General features: G+C 46.6%; 1 protein-coding gene across 15 annotated transcripts in view; it reads right to left on the reverse strand.

Moving 5' to 3' along the window:
• The window catches only part of neb (nebulin), a 54,884-nt gene extending 37,000 nt beyond the window's left edge, over positions 1-17,884 (reverse strand). For 14 of the 15 annotated variants that reach the window (XM_062565097.1, XM_062565087.1, XM_062565094.1 and 11 more), the window contains exons 1-42: positions 17,793-17,884; positions 16,942-17,028; positions 13,824-13,865; positions 12,672-12,779; positions 12,483-12,590; positions 11,956-12,060; positions 11,759-11,863; positions 10,497-10,601; positions 10,089-10,193; positions 9,437-9,541; positions 9,250-9,357; positions 9,031-9,147; positions 8,745-8,846; positions 8,557-8,664; positions 8,371-8,475; positions 8,186-8,284; positions 7,332-7,436; positions 7,147-7,254; positions 6,960-7,073; positions 6,358-6,555; positions 6,171-6,278; positions 5,970-6,068; positions 5,788-5,892; positions 5,434-5,541; positions 5,031-5,342; positions 4,732-4,938; positions 4,530-4,634; positions 4,340-4,447; positions 3,701-4,012; positions 3,417-3,623; positions 3,197-3,301; positions 2,982-3,089; positions 2,582-2,893; positions 2,258-2,464; positions 2,062-2,166; positions 1,876-1,983; positions 1,471-1,782; positions 1,147-1,353; positions 951-1,055; positions 765-872; positions 360-671; positions 42-248 (exon numbers count right to left, since the gene is read on the reverse strand). In XM_062565097.1, coding sequence (XP_062421081.1) covers positions 42-248; positions 360-671; positions 765-872; positions 951-1,055; positions 1,147-1,353; positions 1,471-1,782; positions 1,876-1,983; positions 2,062-2,166; positions 2,258-2,464; positions 2,582-2,893; positions 2,982-3,089; positions 3,197-3,301; positions 3,417-3,623; positions 3,701-4,012; positions 4,340-4,447; positions 4,530-4,634; positions 4,732-4,938; positions 5,031-5,342; positions 5,434-5,541; positions 5,788-5,892; positions 5,970-6,068; positions 6,171-6,278; positions 6,358-6,555; positions 6,960-7,073; positions 7,147-7,254; positions 7,332-7,436; positions 8,186-8,284; positions 8,371-8,475; positions 8,557-8,664; positions 8,745-8,846; positions 9,031-9,147; positions 9,250-9,357; positions 9,437-9,541; positions 10,089-10,193; positions 10,497-10,601; positions 11,759-11,863; positions 11,956-12,060; positions 12,483-12,590; positions 12,672-12,779; positions 13,824-13,865; positions 16,942-17,007 — 5,880 coding nt within the window. In that variant the 5' untranslated portion in view covers positions 17,008-17,028; positions 17,793-17,884. The remainder of the gene's footprint in view (positions 1-41; positions 249-359; positions 672-764; positions 873-950; positions 1,056-1,146; positions 1,354-1,470; positions 1,783-1,875; positions 1,984-2,061; positions 2,167-2,257; positions 2,465-2,581; positions 2,894-2,981; positions 3,090-3,196; positions 3,302-3,416; positions 3,624-3,700; positions 4,013-4,339; positions 4,448-4,529; positions 4,635-4,731; positions 4,939-5,030; positions 5,343-5,433; positions 5,542-5,787; positions 5,893-5,969; positions 6,069-6,170; positions 6,279-6,357; positions 6,556-6,959; positions 7,074-7,146; positions 7,255-7,331; positions 7,437-8,185; positions 8,285-8,370; positions 8,476-8,556; positions 8,665-8,744; positions 8,847-9,030; positions 9,148-9,249; positions 9,358-9,436; positions 9,542-10,088; positions 10,194-10,496; positions 10,602-11,758; positions 11,864-11,955; positions 12,061-12,482; positions 12,591-12,671; positions 12,780-13,823; positions 13,866-16,941; positions 17,029-17,792) is intronic. The other variant, XM_062565086.1, reaches the window with a different exon arrangement.
• Positions 17,885-18,959: the final 1,075 nt, after the last annotated feature.

An 18,959-nucleotide genomic window follows, 5' to 3' on the forward strand; every position in this document is an offset into this window, starting at 1 on the left:
TACACATATACATGGTTTTCACAGCTAGTCCCAGCCTTTACCTTATTCATTATCTGGTTGTTGGCGGAGGCCAGCGTCAGATCCATGGAGTGCATGTCCTTGGTGAATTTCCATTTGCTCGGATTCTGACGGTACTGGGCCTCACTTAAGATCTTTCCAGCTAGTTTTGCTTTCTCAACATCCAACGAACCAATGGGAACCCATCCTATTCCCTTTATGTAGCTGTCATATTCACTCTTGTACTGGTTCTGAGGGACAATGTCAACAAAGTACATTCATGCAGCACAGCAATGCAGAGCTTTGGAAATCTACGGAATAATTGCACATTTAAGATGATGAAAGCAAGACTCTCTACATACGTCGCTGGCAATGATCTGCATGTTACGAGCCAGTTGCAGGTTCATGGCATCGGGGAGCAGAGAGTAGCTGTGCTGGATCTTCCTGTATCCCGCCATAGTCTGGGCAGCCGAGGCCTGCTTGGCTTGGACCACGCTCACCATGTCCACTGGGGAGTGGTACTTCAGTTTGGACTTGTTGTAGTCCTTTTTGTAGTTCTTCTCACTCTGCATCTTGGCCACCTCCATGTAGTGGACCAGCAGGGGGTCGTCCTTGATGCTTCGGAAGCCAACATGGTGGCCTCTGGCTTTCTCGTAAGCCAGCTTGTACTTGTACTGAGACGGTGAATAGACATTTGTTTACAATGCATGATGGATTGTATTAGATCAACTTATTGATTTTGGTACAGAAATGTATTTTCAACTTACATTACTGGCGATGTTGGTACCGGACTTTGCGGCCAAAATTGGGATAGCATCACCCTTGAGGTGGTAGCCTTTGTTGGCCATCTCCAAAACACCAGCTTTGTAAAGTTTCTGTCAAAAGAGATTCATTTGAATCAAATAAAAGTCAATCATTATCCATATCTACATGTTTGTAATCTAACGCCCTACATTGCTCATGTTGAGGGCGTTGGCTTTGGCCAGGACAATCTCCGGAGCATCTGGCATGACGTGGACGGTCAGTTTGTCCTTCTCCCATTTTGCAGAGTATGCTTTCTGTGAGTAAAGACAAACAAACCAATGATCGAACTTACGAACAAGATCATATGTTATATTTGCTGACCCTTATACTACACGAATGCTCCACCTTGTTCATGATCTGGTTATTGGCGGTAGCCAGGGTCAGGTCCATGGAGTCCATCAGCTTGCTGAACTTGAAGGTGGATGGATGAGTGCGGTATCGATTGTCGCTCTGAATCTGACCTCCAATTTTAGCGGTCTCAACTCCGATGGAGCCAATGGGGACCCATCCAGTACCTCGGATAAAGCTGTTATATTCAGACTTGTAGTCCCACTAAAGAAGAAATACAAAATGTAGTGAAAGGATCGCAACGAGATTATTAGGATCTATCTGAGTCACAAACAGATGCATTTGTTGTGGGCGCAGCACAGCTGGACATAGTAAACTCACATCACTACACTGGACGTTCATGGTGCGAGCCAGCTTCAGGTTCATGGCGTCAGGGAGCAGAGAGTAACTGTGCTGGATCTTCCTGTATCCCATCATAGTCTGGGCAGCAGAGGCCTGCTTGGCTTGGACCACGCTCACCATGTCCACTGGGGAGTGGTACTTCAGCTTAGACTTGTTGTAGTCCTTTTTGTAGTTCTTCTCACTCTGCATCTTGGCCACCTCCATGTAGTGGACCAGCAGGGGGTCGTCCTTGATGCTGCGGAAGCCAACATGGTGGCCTCTGGCTTTCTCGTAAGCCAGCTTGTACTTGTACTGAGACGGTGGATAGACACTTGTTTACAATGCATGATGGATTGTATTAGATAAACTTATTGATTTTGGTACAGAAATCTATTTTCAACTTACATTACTGGCGATGTTGGTACCGGACTTTGCGGCCAAAATTGGGATAGCATCACCCTTGAGGTGGTAGCCTTTGTTGGCCATCTCCAAAACACCAGCTTTGTAAAGTTTCTGTCAAAAGAGATTCATTTGAATCAAATAAAAGTCAATCATTATCCATATCTACATATTTGTAATCTAACGCCCTACATTGCTCATGTTGAGGGCGTTGGCTTTGGCCAGGACAATCTCCGGAGCATCTGGCATGACGTGGACGGTCAGTTTGTCCTTCTCCCATTTTGCAGAGTATGCTTTCTGTGAGTAAAGACAAACAAACCAATGATCGAACTTACGAACAAGATCATATGTCATATTTTCTGACCCCTATACTACACGAATGCTCCACCTTATTCATGATCTGGTTGTTGGCGGTAGCCAGGGTCAGGTCCATGGAGTCCATCAGCTTGCTGAACTTGAAGGTGGATGGATGAGTGCGGTAGCGATTGTCACTCTGAATCTGACCTCCAATTTTAGCGGTCTCAACTCCGATTGAGCCAATGGGGACCCATCCAGTACCTCGGATAAAGCTGTTATATTCAGACTTGTAGTCCCACTAAAGAAGAAATACAAAATGTAGTGAAAGGATCGCAACGAGATTATTAGGATCTATTTGAGTCACAAACAGATGCATTTGTTGTGGGCGCAGCACAGCTGGACATAGTAAACTCACATCACTACACTGGACGTTCATGGTGCGAGCCAGCTTCAGGTTCATGGCGTCAGGGAGCAGAGAGTAACTGTGCTGGATCTTCCTGTATCCCATCATAGTCTGGGCAGCAGAGGCCTGCTTGGCGTGGACCACGCTCATCATGTCCACTGGGGTGTGGTACTTCAGCTTGGACTTGTTGTAGTCCTTCTTGTAGTTCTTCTCGCTCTGCATCTTGGCCACCTCCATGTAGTGGACCAGCAGGGGGTCGTCCTTGATGCTGCGGAAGCCAACATGGTGGCCTCTGGCTTTCTCGTAAGCTTTCTTGTATTGGACCTGATAGAAGTAAGAACACAAGTGAGTTTCCTGTAGATGACTGTTTCAGCGAAATGGAAAAAAGGGCTAAATTTTGTGGTTTACATACATCGCTGGCAATATGTCTTCCTTGTTTGGCGTGCAGGATAGAAATAGCATCAGTCCTCATGTCGTATCCCTTGGCAATATCTGCCAGCCACTTGTGCTTGTAGTGACTCTGTGGGTAAACAGCAGTTATGACCATGTGTTTGTGCACAGTTGAGTCTGATACATTTGGCATTATAATTTAGATTTTCATTTTCATAAGCTACATTGTGCTCGGACCTTGCTGAGCGTCTGGGCGTTGAACTTGGCCTGAAGGAACTCAGGGCTGTCTGCTGGCAGATGATATGTGTGCTTGAACTTCTCTCCAGACGCTCTGTATGAAGCCTAGAGGGAAGCAAAGAAGGGAAAGGGACACGTTGAATTGTTGTTCTTCAAAGAGGAGTTTCAGTCCGATGTGCATCGATATTTCAACAGATCTTAAGCGGGGCAAAATTCTCACGTTGTCCATGTGCTTGGTGTTGGCCAGAGCCAAAGCCGTGTTCATGGCGTCGGTCTTGCTGGTGAATTTGAGAGTACTGGGATGCTGACGGTAGCCATGTTCTGCCAGCGCAGCTCTGGCAACTTTGGCCTTCTCTACATCCAGAGAGCCGATGGGGACCCAGCCACAGCCTCGACTGTAGTTATTGTAATCCGACTTGTAGACATTCTGTGAGTTTAACAAGAAAAACATGTTCAAAAAGCTCCCAGATGTATTAACTGTCTCTCTGTGTATTCAATACATACGTCGCTCTGAATCTCCATCATGCTGCGGCACCGCTGCAGGTGCAAGTTGTCAGGCAGGAGGAGATAGTTGTGAGGGATCTTCCTGTATCCCGTCATAGTCTGGGCAGCAGAGGCCTGCTTGGCTTGGACCACGCTCACCATGTCCACTGGGGAGTGGTACTTCAGCTTGGACTTGTGGTAGTCCTTCTTGTAGTTCCTCTCGCTCTGCATTTTGGCCACCTCCATGTAGTGGACCAGCAGGGGGTCGTCCTGGATGCTGCGGTGGCCCACGTGGTGGCCTCTGGCCTTCTCGTAAGCCCGCTTGTACTTGTACTGTACAAAGAAAACACATTGCATTTGCTCACATCATGTAAAATTTTAATAGTATAGATAAGGGTGGAAATGTGAAAGAAATCTTTTGATAACATTGTCTAAAGATATGATTGGGACTTTAACTCACACTTTCTTTTAACCTCTAACTTCCTTTCCTCACAAAGTAAATCATACTGTTTGTCACATGTAAAAGAAATACATTTTAAACAGACTGTTAAACTGGGAACAAGTTAACTAAATTTTAACTGCATTTTCACTCTTTCATTTGTCTGCAAGGACTGAGCTGACATTGAATTGTACTACATTTGAATCGTATTCACAACTTACATCGCTGGCAATGTCTCTAGAACTTCTCGCTGCCACAATGGAGATAGCGTCTTCCTTCACATGATGGCCTTTGAGCAGATCTTGACGGTGAGCATAGGTGTAGTAATTCTAAACAAAATGAGTGAAGCGTGAGAAATACAACAAATTGTTTAATTTCTTCATGCGTTCCACGCTGGAGTCTGCAGCTGACCTTGCTGATGTTGACGGCGTTGTATCGGGCTTGCATCAGTTCGGGAGCATCAGCAGGAAGATGGTACGTGTGCATGAACTTCTCTCCGCTGGCCTTGTACTCTTTCTGCACAATCAAAATGAAGAGATTGCTTTCATCTCTATTCCAGAGAGCAATTTAAAGACTTAAAATCCTGAGATTCACAATGTTTGCTCCTTCTCACCGTGTTCATGATCTTGGCATTGGTCTTGGCCAGCTCCATGCTCATGGAGTCAATGGTGCTGGTGAACTTGAAGGTGTCTGGGTGCTGGCGGTACTTTGACTCGTTCAGAGCTGCTCCTGCCGTCTTGGCTTTCTCCACATCCAGGGAACCAATAGGAACCCAGCCGATTCCCTTGACCGAGGTCTCGTAGTCCAGTTTGTAGTTATACTGGAGAGAAAAAGAGTACGAGTATCAGCCCTGCAGAAGCACTTCAAGCATTTCCCTCCATTCAGACTCCAAAGTCCCTGAAATGAACTCACATCACTGGCGTTGTAGTTCATGTTGCGAGCGAGGCCGAGGCTCATGGCGTCGGGCAGCAGGAAGTACTTGTGGTTGGGCTGCTTGTAGCCTGTGTAGGTCTGCACAGACGAGGCGTGCTTGGCTTGGACCACGCTCATCATGTCCACCGGGGTGTGGTACTTCAGCTTGGACTTGTGGTAGTCCTTCTTGTAGTTCTTCTCGCTCTGCATCTTGGCCACCCCCATGTAGTGGACCAGCAGGGGGTCGTCCTGGATGCTGCGGAAGCCAACATGGTGGCCCTTTGCCTTCTGGTAAGCCTTTTTATACTGGACCTACAAATTAAAGGGCATAAAAAGTCTCTAATTATCCATTATTTAATGCAAAAGGTACGTCAGTGTGGTATGACGTTGCAATAGAACTTACGTCACTGGCAGCGTGTTGGGCAGCTTTGGCAGCAACAATGGAGATAGCGTTAGGCTTCAGGTCGTAACCTTTGGCAATCAACTCCTGCCAGGCAAGCTTGTAGTAGTTCTGAAATCACAGAATACAGATATGAGAACCACAACAACCACACACAACCAAACATTCAAATTAAGTCAAATTAGTCAAATTAAAATGTTGTCTCCACATCAAAGTCGACTTCAGCCTGCCAAGTGAATCCCAAATGTTGATTCTTCTTTTCATTGATTGTATTAAGAATGAATCAAATCTAACACTACCCATCCCTAGCTATGAAAGAATACTCATTTGATTTTATAAAAAGAGAGCTCTTCTCACCTGGCTGATGTTGTAGGCGTTGCACTTGGCCTGGACGAACTCGGGGAGATCGGCCGGCAGAGAGAACTTCTGGTGGATCTTCTCCAGGCCTCTCTTGTAGAACAACTGGAAGCAAAACACAGTAACAATTCAGCCAGTAGACGTGAGAAAAGAGCCTGAGGGTGTGTGGTCGGTCGCCTCACGTCGCTCCTCTGGAGCTGGTTGACTTTGGCCTGCATCATCACGGGGTGGTCGTCAATGGAGGTGAAGGGGATCTTGTCGGGGTGCTTTCTGTATCTTCTCTGCAGGAAGCAAGCACACCCGCACCGTCACAAAGTGATTGAATGACACGGGGGGCGCGAGGGGGGGGGGGGGGGGGGGGAGGACCGGGGTGCGGCGCATACCTCGCTCAGGATCTCAGCGGCTTTCTTGTTCTTCTCCACCTCCAGGCAGCCGAAGGGGATCCACGGCGAGCCCTTGGTGTAGCTGTTGTAGTCCGACTTGTAGTCATTCTGTGAATGAAACGATGTCACTCAGTCTATTGATCGCGGGGGATCAGAACCGCGCGGCGGGAGCTCGGCCTGTACTCACGTCGCTCTGGATGGTGTTGGCTTTCTTGGCCAGCTCCATCAGCACGCTGTCGGGGGGGAGGAAGAAGTTGGTGCTGATGCTGCGGTAGCCCTTCATGCTGGCGATGCCCTGCGACTTCTTGGCCAAAGTGACCGACATCATGTCGAGCGGCGCGTGGTACTTGGTCTTTATCTTCTCGTAGTCCTTTTTGTATTCACGCTGTGGACACATCGGACAGATTGTTGGGCTCTCATTTCAGCTCCGATGGATTGATGTTAAAAACGGAAAAGTGGAAAACTTTTAAATGTTGATGGTCAATGTGGTCAATTTACCCTCGTCCCAGTTTTATTCACCCTGTCTCCTTTAAATTCTTTACTTTAACCAGATTCTCTAAAAACATTTTATTCTGAGCCCCTTGGTGAAACGATGAAGATATGGTTGATGAGCAGTCATGTGACCAGAGAACCTGTGACTGAACATGAGGGTGTGAACACAGAGCACAGGACGCTTCATTGAGAAGAGTTAAGTGAGCCTGTTAATTAACGATTGATCTTTTGTCTCCTTCTGGCGTTATCAATGTGTTCTTCCTCAGCTCTCTCTTGATTGGGTGACAAAGGACTCACGTCGCTCTGGATCTTGGCCACGTGGACGGAGTGGAGGATCTTGGGGTCGTCGTTGATGCTGAGCGCTCCGACCATCTGGCCCTTGTTCTTCTCGTACTCCTTCTTGTATTTGACCTGCGGGGAGCGTGGACATGGCGATCGATGAGCTGGTCAATAAAGCGACGTGCTGGAGGAGAAAGAGACTTACGTCGCTGGCGATGTTGGTGTGAGCGCGGGCCGCGAGGATCGAGATGGCGTCGCCCCGAACCTCGAACTTCTTGGCTTTGGACTTCTCCCAGTCGTACTTGTAACAGTTCTGAAAAGACGGAGTCGGGAAAATTAAAAGACAAATCGAAGATGGCGGCGGTTGTAAGTTGGGGGGGATGTCCTCACGTCGCTGAGGTTGAAGGCGTTGACTCTGGACTGGATGAAGAAGGGGTAGTCGGGGGGGAGGCAGTTCTTAAACTTGGTGTCCTCGTACTTTGCTTTGTAGTTCAGCTGCAATGAAGAGAAAACAGTCATGGAGTTATGATCAAACCCTCCTTGATGCACTGCTCATTTTCCTCCATCACTCATCTTCTTCCAGGCTGGAGAAAAGAAAACATTTATTGGACATCTTCTGTTTTAATGATATAAGGCATCATGTTGATATCTCTTTCATTCAACAAATGAACGTAACTGTTGCTGTCTCATTTGCATATTTAAACATGATTGTAATGATGGTGATATGTGACTTCTGTCACTGGAGGGCAGCAGTGTTTTATCTGTGCGCCTCCCCCCCCCCCCCCCCCCCCGTAATTGACAGTGACTGGAAATAAATGGACAATATTTATGAAAATATGACGCTCACAACAAAGTTTAAATGAACCAATTTTGTCTGTATGAGTTCCTCTCATATAACTCTGATTTTACTACGCTACTAAAAGTGATTACCTACAATATCTTACTTTGTTAAAGAAGTTTACATCCTCTGCTTTGGAATAGTTTTCCCTTGACTTGCTCTTAATTATAATAATTGATGGTGTTTCATCAAGTCAGTTTAGTATATAACAAATGTAAAAGCAAATATAAAGCATTAAAGGTCACAAGCTGGTACTGTTAAAATAACAGAAGTGATCGTTATAATAGTTTTATATTATAACGATCCATATTTTGCACTTTCATCTGATTTGAATGAATTGATTCAACCATCTGTTGGCATTGGGTTTCCGTTAGGAAGTGGATATTCCGGAGGGGCGCCTACGTACGTCACTCAGCTGCTTGGCGTTGATGGCGGCCTGAAGCTGGACCGGAGAATCCACCACCTGAGTGAACTTCACTTTGTCCGGATGCTGCCGGTAGGTTTTCTGCAATGAAAACAGAACGGCTTGGAACCAGGAGAAGGTCATGGGTCTCACACACACTCGCTCGGTTAGTAGCCGGCGTTGCTCACGTCGCTGCACTGGAGGAGCTTCTTCCCGACTTCGTACTCAGGCGTGATGGTTTGAGGGAAGAAGCACCGCGTCTTACTGTCTTCATAATCGGATTTATAAAGTTGCTGCGAGATGAGAGAGGAGAACACGATGAGCGCTGTGGTGATGGACTGATTTCATATTAAAGGAATGGAAGTAGAGCTTACCTCGCTCTTCATCTCCTCCATCTTCTGGCAGTGCAGCATGTAGACGTCCTCGTAGCTGCCGATGTAGTGGCCCTTCACCTCGCGGTCGTACTTCTCTTTGTAACGCGCCTGCAGAGGAATCAACCAGAAGGTTAAGACACAGTGGACAAACCAGAACAACGCTCAAGGTCACTCCTCTGAGGTCTCACGTCGGTGAGCTTCTTGAGCACAGAGTCCATCTGGAACTTGGGCGTGTCGCAGTAGTTGATGCTGGAGCCTCTGGACTTCTCATAACTGGCTTTGTAAACTTTCTGTGGAAAGAAGAAACGAAAGATCCCATGAATGATGAATAATGAAACAACTTTTCCATGGATTTCCCAGCATGCATTTCCCTTCCAGATGGTTTAATCAGCATATTTTATTATCAGATGATTATATATTAAATATATTAGATGAGATGTTTGTGATGCTGAGATCTTCTCTGCAGACACCCACGTCGCTGAGGATGGTGCCGGCGTATCTGAGCTGGCGGAGGAGAGGATTCTCTGTGGCCGGCAGCGTGTTGTAGTCGGCCTCCGCCTTGCCCCTCTCGTACTGCTTCTTGTACTGCACCTGAAGAGGAGAATGGGGAGCTATTAGTAGTGCCCCCCAGGTGAGGGAGGAGCCATAAGTTGTCCCCCTCCCCCCCGTGGAGGGGGAGGAGCTACGACTCACCTCGCTGGCGGCGATGCGGGCCTTCTTGTTGGCGTCGTAGACCGGCGTGTCTGTCTGCATGAAGTAGATTTGGTCTTTGTTGTCCTCGTAGTCTTGCGTGTACCTTTTCTGTAAAGGAGAAAATGGATGGACAGGTGAGATGCGGTGGAGCCCCCTCCCCCCTCCCCAGGTGACGGCAGCTCCTTACGCTGCTGAAGTTCTCCATGGCCACCCGGGCCGTGGCCACGTCGAAGTACGGCGTCTCGCACCACTGACCCTTCACGTTCTTGTTGTAATCTTCTTTGTATTTAAGCTGAGGGGAAGAACAGAAACATCAAAACGGTCCGTTCAGAAGAAGAATTTATCTCATGTTCCTGTGAACTCTGGCCGGCCTCTGACTGGCAGCTCGGTGACGTCAGAGAGCAGCTGGCCCCGTTTCCATGTCACAGCAGATATAATTAGACTTTATTTATAGGTTTTATACATGACAGAAAGCACCAGAGGCGTTATTTCAGACGACAGGTGTGAAGCAAAATGTCCTTAATCGATTGCTGCACTGCTGCACACTTGCCATAATTTACACATATCATTAACAGTAACATCTGTACATACTTGTAGTTCAGAGAATCAAAGAGTTGACCATTGAAGTGCAGGGGAAAAATATATCTATATATATAAGATTTTGGTCCTTGCAATTGAGCATTGAAGCGTGACAGACGTGTCTCTGCCATTATTTAAATACAGAATCAGTATCAGTAATCATTGATATGGATTCTGTCCTCCAGTGTCTGCACACACACACACACACACACACACACACACACACACTGAGCCTGTTTGATTGGTCTGGTTCTGCTTACATCACTGCGCTGGCGGCTCACTCTCCGGGCCAGCTCCATCTCGGGGGGGTCGGCCAGCGAGGTGTACTTCGCCTTGCGCTGGTCATGACCCTTCTTGTAACGAATCTGCATCACACACACACAGACACACACACACAGTGGGAGTTTAGATCTACTGAGGGGGTTATGTCTTCAACAGTCTTGTATCAGCGGAAGGAACTGTTTTAATGTCCTGCGATGTGACGACGCGTGATAAAACAAAAAGAATATTCATTTGATTTAAAAAAAAAAAAAATGTAACACAAATATAATTAATTACTTAATTAATTTAAAATAGACTTATGTTTTTATATAATATGGTTCATTGTTAATGTGCTCTTGACTTAAATGAACGTTTGAATGTCACTTGAAGGCCCTCCATGCTCTTACATCGCTGAGGACCTCCTGAGCTCGGGCCACTCTGCGCAGCTCGGGGCTGTCGCTGTACGGGCAGAACGCCGTCTTCTCCTCGTCCCAGTCCTCCGTGTAGAGTTTCTGTCGGGGGGGAAACAACAGGTTCATGATATGGTTCCCCAGGTGTTCTGTCCCAGGTGTTGTGTCCCAGGTGTTGTGTCTTAGGTGTTGTGTCCCAGGTGTTGTGTCCCAGGTGTTGTGTCTCAGGTGTTGTGTCTCAGGTCTTGTGTCTTAGGTGTTTTGTCCCAGGTGTTGTGTCCCAGGTGTTGTGTCCAAGGTGTTGTGTCTCAGGTGTTGTGTCTCAGGTGTTGTGTGTCAGGTGTTGTGTCCCAAGTTTTGTAACCCAGGTGTTGTGTCTCAGTTGGTGTGTCCCAGGTGTTGTGTCCCAGGTGTTGTGTCTCAGGTGTTGTGTCTCAGGTGTTGTCCCTGGTGTTGTGTCTCAGTTGTTGTGTCTCAGGTGTTGTGTCTCAGGTGTTGTCCCTGGTGTTGGGTCTCAGGTGTTGGGTCTCAGGTGTTGTGTCCCAGATGTTGTGTCTCAGGTGTTGTGTTCCAGGTGTTGTGTCCCAGGTGTTGTGTCCCAGGTGTTGTGTCTTAGGTGTTGTGTCCCAGGTGTTGTGTTCCAGGTGTTGTGTCCCAGGTGTTGTGTCCCAGGTGTTGTGTCTTAGGTGTTGTGTCCCAGGTGTTGTGTCCCAGGTGTTGTGTCTTAGGTGTTGTGTCCCAGGTGTTGTGTCCCAGGTGTTGTGTCTTAGGTGTTGTGTCCCAGGTGTTGTGTCCCAGGTGTTGTGTCCAAGGTGTTTTGTCTCAGGTGTTGTGTCTCAGGTGTTGTCTGTCAGGTGTTGTGTCCCAGGTGTTGTGTCTCAGGTGTTGTCCCTGGTGTTGTGTCCCAGGTGTTGTGTCCCAGGTGTTGTGTCTCAGGTGTTGTGTTCCAGGTGTTGTGTCTCAGGTGTTGTGTCCCAGGTGTTGTGTCTCAGGTGTTGTGTCTCAGGTGTTGTGTCCCAGGTGTTGTGTCTCAGGTGTTGTGTCTCAGGTGTTGTGTCCCAGGTGTTGTGTCTCAGGTGTTGTGTCTCAGGTGTTGTGTCTCAGGTGTTGTGTCCCAGGTGTTGTGTTCCAGGTGTTGTGTCTCAGGTGTTGTGTCCCAGGTGTTGTGTCTCAGGTGTTGTGTTCCAGGTGTTGTGTCCAAGGTGTTGTGTCTTAGGTGTTGTGTCCCAGGTGTTGTGTCCCAGGTGTTGTGTCTCTACCTTGCTGTAATTCGCAGCATTCTTCACAGCCAGAACCAGCTCAGGAGCATCTGGAGGCAGCAGGTACCGGTCCTTGGTCTCGTCCCACTTCTGTCTGTACAGGACCTGCGGGTGTGGGGGGGGGGGGGGCAGAGCTCCTTTCTGTCCTTCATGTCTCACATACACATGTACATCTACACATGGATTCATGTGTTCACCTTGCTGATCAGCTCGGAGACGCGCTTCACGTGAGCGACCTCACGGGCCTCCCCATCGTACAGGCTGGTGGTCCGAGCCTTGTTCCCCTCCATGCGGTACTTCACCTGAACACCAAGCGCCGCTCTTTACATTGGTTTGGAATCTTTTTTTTATTACGTTTTTCTAATAAAAACAAACCCGGTAAAATGTTTTTCTATTTAACAAAAGAGTCAAATCCAATAACCATGATTTAAGTGTTTTGCCTGTTATTTAGTTTATCGTTCAATGAAATTCACTTTGCCAAAAAAAAGAAATGGTTGTTTAACATTATTCAAGCTTTTTATTTATCTCTCAAAAGAAAGAAAGAAAATGTCCTTTTGGTCCTTGTAGTTCATTGGCCAAATGAAACAAATGAAAAATATTTTTCTGGGCTCCACAACTTCACACTCAATCTGATCACAGTGAACTTCACGACCTTTCCCCTTCAATAACCCTCTGACCCTCGACCTTCAACCCCAGGCTGCGAGGCTTGGGGGTCACGTGGTACCTCGCTGAGCTGCTCCTGGGCCTTCCTGATGCGAATCATCTCAGGTGAGTCGGTGATGATGGCGGGAGGCGTCCCTCTGGACACGTCGTACGCATGGCGGTATTTGTTCTGTGGACAAGACGCCGACATTCAAACGCTGAACCGCGGAACAGGAAGCCTGGAGGCACGCGGCGGAGACGAGGCGCTCACGTGACTGTACTGCTCCATCATCTTCTGGCTGTGAGCCAGGTACGGGGTCATGAACTTGGAGGTGTCCACCTTGACCTTCTTCCTGACCTTCCTGCTGGGCAGACCGCCCTGGAGGAGGACAGAGCGAGACATGATGAAAGGGGGGGAGGGGGGGGAGGGGGCTCACAATGAGGCGCAATGTATCATGAAATGACAAGGGTTAAAAATGCATTGTAAGTCGCTTTGGGATGAAAGCGTCAGCTAAATGACATGTAATGGATCTGATGGCTGATGGAGTGGGGGGTGGGGGGGGGGGGGTAGCCTGGAGACACGAGTGATGGCGGACAGCCGACAGAAGGACAACAGCAAGCGGCGGCTTGAGAAACGCTGAATGGACGCATCGCCCCGACAGGCGCAGCAACAGGAAGTGGAGCCGCGCGCTTCCAGAGCAAAGTTCCACTTTGATGGTTCACGTGTTTTCAGAGAAGTATCCGGAAATATCAAAACTCAAAACATAACTTCAGACTCGATGAAGAACCTTTTTAAAAGTAGTTGCCAAGCAACCAGGGTCAGGTTTATTATAATTTTTTAATCAACTCATATTTTGTGATAAATGTTTCTAAATAACGTCCAGATCAAAGATGCTCCGCCCTCCCAAAAACCTCCTAAATTTCATTTTCTTAACAAATGTTATAATACATAGTATCACATCTGTCTTTCATTAATAATTTAATCCAATTATTCAAAATTTAGTTAAATACAGTTATGTCATTATTTAAAGCAATTTAAAGTCCTGTTTTAATGCATTAAAAAAAATCCCAACTACGAGAAATATAATACACAATACTCAGGGAAAATTCAGTGTTATGATTATAGATATGAGGGATTATAAATGTATATGAATGCTAATGATAACAAAAGGATATTAACAGATGACACGTATTAATGAAGCATATACTACATGTATATATATAACAGATGAGCGTCATAGTCTTACAAAACAATAATGGACATCGACTTGAAATGAGATGCAGATATTGAACTGACTTTGAATCTTTAACATACAAACGTTCCAACATTGAGGACACAAGAGGGACAAAGCAGACATATAACCTGATGACATGCAGACAAACGGGGGGGGTCTGTCTCTTGGGAGAGGACGAGGGGCGTTACCTGGAAGGCCTGAGAGCCCTCGTGCTCGGTCCTGGTTGTGATCTGCTCGACATATTACAAATAAAGGAGACACTCTGAGGACAGCACAGCATGGGGTCACTTTGGGTCACTTTGGGTCACTTTGGTCACACTGAGGCTGATGTTTCTGCAGCTCTGGTTACCATTAACACCATTAAACAGTCCTCCAGGAGAGGAGAGGCTTCCTGGTGTAGGTGCTGTCAGTGAGCCTTTATACAGTTAATGAGCCCGACGACCCCTCGGGTCTGTAGGCACCAGGCTCTCACACTGCGTGGTTAGATCATGTCCAGCAGCCCGGTACAACGCTGTATAATAATGATTCATGTGTATTCCGCTACGACACGCATTTATTGAAGGGAGAGAAGAAGTGTGACACTTCCTTCTCCTCATGAAGCTTCTACAGTCACTTCCTTCTCCTCATGAAGCTTCAGTGACTTCCTTCTCCTCGTGAAGCTTCTACAGTTACTTCCTTCTCCTCATGAAGCTTCTACAGTGACTTCCTTCTCCTCATGAAGCTTCTACAGTTACTTCCTTCTCCTCATGAAGCTTCTACAGTCACTTCCTTCTCCTCATGAAGCTTCTACAGTGACTTCCTTCTCCTCATGAAGATTCTACAGTCACTTCCTTCTCCTCATGAAGCTTCTACAGTTACTTCCTTCTCCTCATGAAGCTTCTACAGTGACTTCCTTCTCCTCATGAAGCTTCTACAGTGACTTCCTTCTCCTCATGAAGCTTCTACAGTGACTTCCTTCTCCTCATGAAGCTTCTACAGTTACTTCCTTCTCCTCATGAAGCTTCTACAGTCACTTCCTTCTCCTCATGAAGCTTCTACAGTGACTTCCTTCTCCTCATGAAGATTCTACAGTCACTTCCTTCTCCTCATGAAGCTTCTACAGTTACTTCCTTCTCCTCATGAAGCTTCTACAGTTACTTCCTTCTCCTCATGAAGCTTCTACAGTGACTTCCTTCTCCTCATGAAGCTTCTACAGTGACTTCCTTCTCCTCATGAAGATTCTACAGTCACTTTCTTCTTCTGACAATGCTTCTATGGTCACTTCCCTCTGGTCATGAAGTTTCTACAATCACTTCCCTCGACTCACAAAGCGTGTTTAGTCACTTTCTTCTCCTCATGAAGCATCTACAGTCACTTCTTTGTCCTCAAGAAGCTTCTACAGTCACGTCCCTCTCCTCGTGAAGCTTCTACAGTCACTGCCTTGTCCTCAAGAAGATACTACAGTCACTTCCTCCTCTTCATGAAGCTTTTACAATCACTTTCCTCTACTCACAAAGCTTGTATAGTCACTTCCTTCTCCTCAGGAAGCATCTACGGTCACTTCCTTCTCCTCAGGAAGCATCTACGGTCACTTCCTTCTCCTCAGGAAGCATCTACGGTCACTTCTTTCTCCTCAGGGAGCATCTACGGTCACTTCCTTCTCCTCAGGAAGCATCTACGGTCACTTCCTTCTCCTCAGGAAGCATCTACGGTCACTTCCTTCCCCTAAGGGAGCATCTACGTTGACATCTACAACTAAAACGACATCTTAAAATGTACCAGAAATCTAAAATAACCAGAGCTGCAAGAAAGAACCTCTCAATTTTATACAGGAGGCTTTGATATCTGAATCCATCAGACAGGAGAGAGTCTCTCTCTCTCTCTCTCTCTCTCTCTCTCCCTCTCTCTCTCTCTCTCTCCCTCTCTCTCTCTCTCCCTCTCTCTCTCTCTCCCTCTCTCTCCCTCTCCCTCTCTCTCCCTCTCTCTCCCCCCCTCTCTCTCTCTCTCTCTCTGCCCTAGATGTCCACTTCTAAATGAGACCTCTTAGCTCCGCCCCTCAGTTACATGAACAACGCTCTCAAATCCAAGTTCTAATTTAATCTGTGACATCATCAAGTATGAAGAAGAGGTAGAGGAATAGTTAACACGTCGACATGATGTTGTTTACTTAATGATAATAATACAATCAAGTATTTACAGAGTGTACTAATATACACCTATAGTTTCACTCAACATACTTTTTTGTAAAAAAGCAGCCGTTACCACGGCGATGCGGATCCACCTCATGTGACGAAGCAAAGTCGTAACTACCGCGTTGCATTGTGGGCTATTAATGCCATATCAATAATGAGTGTTATTGGTTTCAGATCCACTAAAAAGTGCAACAAATGTAATGTAATTTATTTAAAACATAAAGAGCTTCAGGATGAGTCCTCAACCCCCAAAAATGAGTGATTTCACTTCCTGTCCCCTCGCCTGCAAGATGCAAAGCGTGTGATTGGCTGTTTGATGATGACCACACACTCTATACTCGATGACGTCACAAGTTTGATATTAAATCCCTGGTTTCTGTTTCTTCTCTCCGTCCTGTGGATGAGATTCAAAGCCGTCCCACTTTTTACTCCAGAAGCGTCTTTCCCCCACAGTGCAGATGAAAGTGGAAGTGAAATCAGAGCGTATTGATTCCGGTCTCCTTTGGTTCCGCCTCCCAATCGATTCACATCTTTGCTGCAAAGATGTGAATCTTTTTGAAACAGTTGATATTTTATATGGGAGTTAAACGACAACAGAATCATTGAGACTCCCCTATAAGACATCAGCAATATCAAGTATGAATAAATATACAAGGCCAACGTTAACCCTATTTCAGCAGGAAATATGAGATTAAGCTGTTGGCCTTCTGCTTTCACTCTTCCATTGGACACTGACAGGGAACGCTGCACACACACAATGACAGATGAATGACACCTGAACAACAGGTCGATTCGATCACACAGTCTACATCATTAATGCTGCAGGAGGAGGAATAAGAGCTAAATGAACCAGGTGTGAGAATAGAGTCTGCAGATAACTAGACTCCTGTTAAAGGATTTAAATCCAGGTCTCAGGGGGGGTCCGTCTGAAACTGGATCCACCAGAAGACCTGCTGACTGGAGGGAGGGGGGGTCACTAACTTAACTATTCATAGGGGGGCTAGACCCGCAGGTCCTGCATTTAAACATAAACTTTACTGATTCATTCCTCTCTTTTTACACTCATTTAGGCTGCAAATGATCAAAATGAATAGAAAATCTAAATACGGATAAAAGTGAGAAAACGTCCACTTACCTCCTCCACAATCTCCTCCTCCTCAAACTCCTCGTACTCCTCATACTCCTCCACAACTTCCGTCATTTTAGGACGGAGTTAGAGTCCCTGCACAGAGCACAGAAACATTTATTATTCATAGTGTAGACGGTGAATGAACCTAAATGTTCCATCATTATATATATGAGGATATTTAAGACCCAGCCCCCGTTGGACCCAGTTACCCTGGATACAGGAAGCAGGAAACAATAAGAGACAAGGCGGACCGGAGGTATCCCAGTGACCCCTAACCCAATCAACAAATGTTATTAGTATTAATAATACTGAGTGAACGGCCTTTCTATGGAGGGGGGGGGGGGCAGCCACAACACGGCTCGGGGGGGGGGCTGAAGGCCGGCGACAGCTGGCCAGCAGAACTTCAACTATTTGACATGTAAGCCAATGCTGCGTCCTGATTGGTCCAATCCGTCCAGCTAGCCGGGGGGGGGCCACTGCCTTCTGAGGCTGCGGGTTAAATATAGGACGCCATGCTAAGTACCTTTTTTAGCACTTCGCAGCCCTCTTTAAATCCAAATGTAAATCTAAAAAACAAGAACCAAGACGACTGGATGAAAGGAACAAAAAAAAAAACAGCTGCAGAGATTCTTCTGCTGGAAGAATCTCCGGTAGATCCAGAGTAGAGGGGGGGTCTGGAGCTTATGGTTTATTCCTTCAATGTGCAGCAAGCTCTTCGTCCCTCAATGAGCAGGTCCAGGGGGCAGCAGGACGGGGGGACGGGGGGACGGGGGGGGGCATCCCAGCAGATGGAAAGTCATGCAAGTGTGTAGAAAATGTGGATATTGTAGCTTTTTGTCCTCCTCTTGTTTGCTTACCAGTTATAGAAAGTGTAATGTCTCCAAAGCTCCAAAGTCTTCTCAGCTTCCCTCCAGAGAAACGCCGGGCGACAGAACTCCGCCAGGACGTCCACCCAGGTTATCATGAGGCCGCCTCAGCCAATCGCAGGCCGCCTCTCGGGTTTCAGGCCCTAAATATACCCCAGTGATCCCTTCAGGAGGGAGCACCTGTCGAGGCCGATGCATCAGCAGGACGGTTATGAGGACGGAATGCGAAGGATAAAAAGGGGCCTGATTAGAGGCTGCGTTGATAAGTAGACGTTTGTGTGTAAAAAGGTTTTAGAGGCAGGTGGGTGAGGATGTGAGCATGTGGGACCCAGCAGGGCCTCAGGGACCCGACGAGGTCATCACTTAGCTGGATCGCTCCTCTTTGGGATCAGGTCCAAATCTCACGAGGAGGTCCAAGGCAGAGAAAACACTTGTTGGTTTGATCCCCCCCCCATGTGACGCCGTCATAAATAAGAGAGGTCTGACCAATCAGCAAAGCCCCTTTGGATCGGAAACAAAGCCTGTGAGTGAAGTCAACACTGACACACTGATTTTGGAATGAAGACTGAGGACATCTATCACGTTTAGAACATTAGAGACTGGAGGGGAGAAGAAAGGAGGAGAAGGAGGAGAAGGAGGAGGTGATAGGAGAACTTATGGCAGACGAAGATTTAAGAAGAAACCAGACAATATCCCAAGTTAAATATTTATACTTACACACAAGGGCCGATCTATTTCCAGAAATGTAATAAAAGAGCCATGTGTGATTATAGTAACCTGAAGAGGGTTCCAATCAACATGGACATCGTGTCCTTAAAGCTGAGGTCAAATCTTCAAACTTCAGATTAAATGTGTAAATAGAAGTAAAAGATGATGAAGACAAAAGTTTGATTTAACCCAGATTCACCGGAGAGATTTTATTCAGAAAGTGATTTATATTATAATATATAACATCACTGCATATCACAACATCCCTGTTTGTGATTTTATATATATATATATATATATAATAATAATAATAATATTTATAACGCGGGTGAAATGATGAAATCCAGCGTTCTGATTGGTTGAGAGCGGGTCACGGGGTGTGCATCATTGACAATGTACAGTAGCTGTTCACATTGACTCATGTCAAGTATTACACCTTTACTGTAAATA

Source organism: Pungitius pungitius, chromosome 10, assembly GCF_949316345.1.
Source record: "Pungitius pungitius chromosome 10, fPunPun2.1, whole genome shotgun sequence".
Lineage (NCBI taxonomy): Eukaryota > Metazoa > Chordata > Actinopteri > Perciformes > Gasterosteidae > Pungitius > Pungitius pungitius.